A 6,211-nucleotide genomic window follows, 5' to 3' on the forward strand; every position below is an offset into this window, starting at 1 on the left:
TCCCATTATATTCAGTTGCTTTTGTTAATCTTTCTGTCTTTCCCTGGCCCACACCAATGCATTTTTCTTTATATTTGAATTTATTCCAAATATCTTTACATTTCTGCGGCACTTAAGAGAAATTGTTTCTATTACTGGAAGTGATGATTGGGGTCTGAGTGTGTGTGGTGTGTGTGTGTGTGTGTGTGTGTGTGTGTGTGTGTGTGTGGCCTTTCTGTAACTCACCAGGGTCAGTAAGAGAAATGTTTTAAAAATAATTGTACTGCAAAGTAGATTGAGTAGAGTCAGTCTAATGACTCGAGCCACTAAAGTAACCTAAACTTTGATATACAGAAAAGGCAACAGAATTCTAGAAATATATTACTGTCACTGCAGTAATAAAAAAAAATTCTAAGGTCATTTTAAGTCCAAGATACTTGCAAACCCAAAGTCCTTGGAAGCATGTAGGCCTTCAGATTTTAGAAATAGGAAACGCATGTGCAATTTTTACTTTTCTTGTGTCTCTTGATAAATTCCCTTCTAAACCAATGATTCCCATATGGGATGCAATGCTATGAGATAACTGAAAGCTGTTCTTTATGAACTAAGAGAATGCGCACTCACAAGCAGGTACTGATGGCTGCATCATTCATGATCATTAGAAGCAGGCTCAGACACTTTGTAGGAGGTTGTTCTGTGTCTGCTCCCTCTATGCGTAAATTTTTGCATCCTTCAGTGAGAAGATGACTCTCAGGTTTGCTTATGTTTTTTTTTTTTTTTTTTGAGAAGTAGAAAGAAAATGACCTGGATGAATTTTCCAAAGCAAATCATAGCTTGGTCCTTTGAAGCAGAAACTGAATAAAAGTTGGTGCTTTTATTTAACAGATAGAAACCTGCAGAGTTACAGAATAGAGGCCTGGGGCGGGCGGCCAGCTAGGATGGAGTCCTGCTCTGCTGTGTACTGGTAGGTACCCTTGGCTGGCTGCCCAGGTGCCCTCACCCACCAGGATCTCCAGCTGTGTTGTAACTTGTGCATGGATTAGCTACATACTCACCAGTATGAATAAATATAATTTCTGGAAAAATACATCTCATACAAAAGTAGGATGGATTCATCTCAGCTGTTCACGCCTAGAGACCTGAGGAAGGAGACAATCTTGTTTGTTCGAGTATTATTTTGAAGAAGGGTCATATTTCAGACGCCTTCCTTCAGCAAGAAACAACAGTGATAAATAAGGATTGGGAAGTTCCCTCTCTCTGTGCCTTGGAAAAGCCGACCATAGAGACCACACATGACTCAGGTTCATGTGAAGGAAACTGCTTTGCAGGGGATTTAAAAATACCTTCAAGTCCTAGAATCCCAACCCCTAAGCTCCAGGGTTTGACACCAAATGGGCTACCATCCTCTCTCACACTTCTCCATAGTCATGGAGGGGCAGACCCGGGACATTAGTCAGCAATTTCTGAATCTTGACCCACAATGGGAAAGATACCTCGAGACAGGGGAAATAGATGGAGGCAATTACAAACAGCTATTTGATTGATGGTTGACATTGTCAGGCCTCCACTGTCTGGCAGATTGCAATGGTGTTGAACTCCCTTTGCTACCAGTGGTTGTTGCTATTGGCAACCGTGCAGCAAAGCCAATAAAAAGGCAAGAAGAGGAGAGGAAAACTCAACCTTAGTGGAAGCCGTAGGGTTTGTGCTATAAATTATGTCCCCCTCAGCACTATGTAGCATCGACATTCAGGGTGGAGGGGACCCTGTCTTGTTGCTGCCTGCAGTCTCTGAAAGACCCTGGGTCCGGTATTATCATAAAGCACATGCTTGAAATTTTTTTTGCAGTAGATGGACTGGCATCCGTTTTCCTGGCTATTTATTTATTTATTGTTTGGAAGGGTAACAGATGTGGGCTCACTGCCATCTCATATGGACTGATTCTCGATTCCGGTCTTTGACATAAACGTGATGAGGTGATGGGATGCAGTACCCAAAAGCACCTGGGCTGCAGACACAATGATCTTGCAGACAACCAACCAACTCCCCCACCCCCTCTGTTCCTAGCTCCGCCCATCCTTTGTTCCTCACCTGAAGGAGGGGAGCCGGCTCTGCAGAAGCTATTTTCCTTTATAGCAGAGTGATTCAGAAAACTGGCTTAATAAAATCCATAAATCTGAACAGCCTCCTCTTACCTGCTCTGCAGAGGCTTTTTTTTTTTTTTTTTCCCCTGGGCTCATTTCCCCCTGCAGTCTCTCCAGCCTTCCCTGCAGACTCAGCTGTAAAGGGCACCTAGCAACATTGTTTCTTAGTGCACTGAACTCTTTCTTCTCTCCTTTGTCAAGCCCTTCCCTGTGTAATTGTCTCTCTTTCCTGCTCAACTGATGACAAGGTTCTGCACCCTCTTTGTTTTTTTTTTTTGTTTGTTTTGTTTTTTTTGTTTTTCTCTTTTCTGGAAGTGCGATGATGATTTTTCTTTGTTTGGATTGACTTTCACCTCTCCTTAGCCATTTTTTTTGTCTTTAACCATCTGCCTCTACCCCTATTTTTCCTGTAGTCTTCTATTCTCTTTTTCTAGCCCTACCCTTTGCATGGCTTATAATTTTATTGTTTTTTGCTATAACAGCTGCCTTCCTTGGATAATTTTCAGCTCACTCCTTTCCTGTCTTGTTACCTTCATTTAACTCCCCATCCCTCTTCAAATATCTCCTGAATACCCAGAAGGCAATGACCCTGTGAAACTAGACCCCTATTTCTTTTGGATTTGAGTAAAGTTATAAACTGATACTAATCAGTTAAACTAAGAAAAATGTTTTGTAAGTTGAGGAAAAAAGTTTCGTTACAAGATTGTTCAGAGCTGGGCTGACTCTCAGCTTTTATATCCCCCAGGGATTTCCCAATTCTCCAAGTCTCTCTGTAGAGCACCATGTATGTGAACAAAGAGCTGTTTGTCTGGGCTCTGGATGCCCAAGACCTGCTTCACACAAAAAATTTCAGATTCCAGCTATCTTGTGCCCTGGGGAATCCTTGAAAGTTTATTTGGACAAATGATTTTAATGCTAGGATTTCTGCAAATAAATCCCTAGTGTAATCTCACTTGACACTTTGGGAAACAGAGAAGTCGGGTCCAAACTTACTCAGCTAATGGTGCAAAGTGAGGGACAGCACGCCCAGTGTTCTTTGGGTAAGACAGATCCTGACTTGGGTGTTTCAGGTGAACCTGGCATCAAAGCAGCTTTCTAGTGACCGCATCTATTTAAAACTGTTTGTTTTCTCTGGCAGCATGTGTATAGTAGAGGATTGCAATTTGATCATCAATAGGAGGAGAGGACCTCAGCCCTGTGAAGGTTCTGTGCCCCAGTGTAGGGGAATGCCAGGGCCAATAAGTGGGAGAGGGTGGGGTGGCAGGCATGGGGAGGGGGGAGGGAACAGAGGTTTGTTTTTGTTTGTTTCTTTGTTTTTTGGAGGGGAAACTAGGAATGGAGAAATTTACATGTAAATAAAGAAAATACCTAATAAGGAAAAAAAAAAACTGTTTTCATGTGCTATAGATCTGACTTCCTAGCAGATATAGGTTGTACAGATGCTTTTTTTCCCTGGCCTTTCTAGAATATTCTTTTTTACATGCAAGGAAAAATGTAAAATCATGGCTCCTTAAATTTTATCCTCAAACCTTCATCCCCATTACCTCAAGCTATTCCATGTTTGGTCACAGGGCTCCTCTGCACCTGTGAAGTATCTCTCACTGTTGGAAGTAGTTCCAGTGTTCATACATGTCACCCAGTGTTCATACATGTCACTTGTGGTACATGTGGCCTTAGATCCCCTTTCTCCTTTGCTTTAATAAAATTGTTAGTCTGTTCCTCCTAGAAAAAGACTTTGCTTACAAAAGGCTGAATACAGGCTGAATTAGAAAACTGAACCATGATCTATCTCACTGCAGAGTTACAGATCCTGTGTAACACCAATTAGACAAACACACTATATCACTACTGTGGGAAATAAGATTGGGGTTATCTGGTGCTAATATGGGGCGTAGGTCTATCCACTAGGCAAGGAGACCAAGGGTCTGTCGCATCACAAAGAAGCAGTAGGATTAGAATAAAACATCTAGAACGCAAATCTGCATTCTCGGACCGTCTGCTGCGAGAGCCTGCTCTAGGAGAGGCTGCAAAGAAAGGAAGTGCTCATAACAGAAAAGTACCATACAGGAAGCAGCCATAGTGACACTTTTACCATGGTGTCCTCTCAACTCGGTAGGAGTGGGGCTGATGGCATTCAGGTCCATGGATCCAAATCCAGCAGTATGGATCATATTCTCTGTCCCCCTCCATCCTTTATCTATCGTTCCTCTGCTGCCAAGCACAATTTCTTGTGTGCTTCCTGATACAGTCAAAGCTTTAGGACTGTCGGAGCTGAACGAATAGGATGAAGGGCTCGGGATGCAGAGAACTCTCCCGGCCAAAGGGTGGCGCAGTGGCTCTGGGTGAGTTACAGTCTGTCCTCCCTGGCCACCATGGGACTGGCAGGGACTGGCGAGGCAGCAGAGACCTGTAGTCTTTTTTGGTGCAACTCTTCCCACTTCCTTCGGTTGGCAGCCACTGAATCCAGCATCGGCTTCAGTTTTGCATTGACTTTCACCAAGGCCTAAAACAAACAGGAGACAGGTGGAGAGAGGAATGTGGGTCACGGATGGGTACAGTCTTCCTCCTTCTGTTTAAAATGGGGATGGGAACCAGTTATATGAAGGGGAATGATTACTTTGGTAAATGTGAACTATTGCCGAGAATATGCAGGCATCCAACACTATTGTGTTTTATTCATAGAGAGCTGGGTATTACTCAAGGGAAAGGTGGCCTTGTAGGCTCTGAGTCTACAAGCACATCAAACAAAACAAGAAAAACGCAGCTCACTTGTATCTATTGACACGCATGTCTTTGCCTGCCGGGAGAGAGCTCTGCCTATCAGTCTATCAGGCGGGGAACTTAAATTAAAAAACAAACAAACAAAAAGAAACAGAAAAAAACAAACCCAGCCAAACAAAACTTACAAGAACTCTGCCCCAGATGCCCAGGTGAATTTTCCCACATAGAAAAAGATCAGGTGAATTTCCAAGACAAGAGGAGGGACTCGTTTTCCTCCGAAAGCAAGATGTACAGTGGTCATGCTGAACATACAGATTAACATGAAGGGATGAAGCTCACACATGAACGGGTCCCACTGCCCCCAGTGTTCCTCTGGGTGTATGGGGGAGGGGAAGAGTCTTCACGGGAGCCTGCTGGCTTTTTGCTGTCCCTCAGCCTCATCCTCATCTGTGGTCAGCTTGGTTGTAAGCCCTCTTACTTAACTTTCTCTGTGTTCCTAACTTCACACTTTAAAAACCTTAGATTCCTTCTAAGTCAAACATCTGTTTGCACTCTAGTAACATGTATGGATACGAAGTGAAGGGCTTGGGGTGTGGAAGAGAGGAATGGAGAGGTCTAGGGAGATGGGGAGAGGGGAGATCTGAAGAGTGCCACTCGGGGCAGATGGATCACCAGGCTCACTGATGCTGCAGGGTCCTCAACTGCACAAGATCCACAGATCCTTGTAAATACTTCCTTTTGCATTTATGTTTTCCTTTTTAAAGAGGTCTCTGCTTCCAAGTGGTTTGAGCAACCTCTGGCCCCAGTGCCCCTAAGATGCCCCTGCAATGGAATCCTGACTATAAGCTGTCTCATTTGGGTTGGATGCTAATGAGCCTCCTGCAGTTTTTGAATCAACCTACCCAGAGATGGGATACTTCGGGGTGGACTGAGGGTCTCACCTATGAACTCAGGTTAGAACCCATTGAGATAGCTCAGGCTAAGCATCAGTAAACATCTTAAAGATGGCAGAAGGTCCTTCCCCTAAGCACAGCTCAAAACACCAGTCTGTAAACTTGGCAGATGCCCCTAAGCATAAATGAGTAAATAGTGAGACTCCTGTTGCTTGAGGTGATTCTTTCCATTGTTGTCCTATAATATTTATTCTCAACCTTCCTCCATCCCACCTCTGTGTGTGTGCGTGCGTGAGTGTGTGCACGCGTGCGTGTGTGTGTGCGTGTGTGTGTGCGTGTGTGTGTGTGTGTGCGTGCGTGAGTGCGTGTGCATGCATGAGTGCGTGTGCGCACGTGAGTGTGTGCGTGCGTGTGTGAGTGTGTGTGCGTGCGTGCGTGTGTGTGTGTGTGTGAGTGTGTGTGTGTGTGAGTGTGTGC

At 44.2% G+C, this 6,211-nt stretch overlaps 1 protein-coding gene across 1 annotated transcript in view; it reads right to left on the reverse strand.

Annotated features, from left to right (window-relative positions):
- Positions 1-3,441: 3,441 nt before the first annotated feature.
- Positions 3,442-6,211, reverse strand: part of Pde11a (phosphodiesterase 11A) — a 396,671-nt gene continuing 393,901 nt past the window's right edge. Inside the window, exon 20 of the mRNA XM_031370689.1 lies at positions 3,442-4,623. Within this exon, the coding sequence (XP_031226549.1) occupies positions 4,468-4,623 (156 nt within the window). The 3' untranslated portion in view covers positions 3,442-4,467. The remainder of the gene's footprint in view (positions 4,624-6,211) is intronic.

This window comes from Mastomys coucha, unplaced genomic scaffold (assembly GCF_008632895.1).
Source record: "Mastomys coucha isolate ucsf_1 unplaced genomic scaffold, UCSF_Mcou_1 pScaffold15, whole genome shotgun sequence".
Lineage (NCBI taxonomy): Eukaryota > Metazoa > Chordata > Mammalia > Rodentia > Muridae > Mastomys > Mastomys coucha.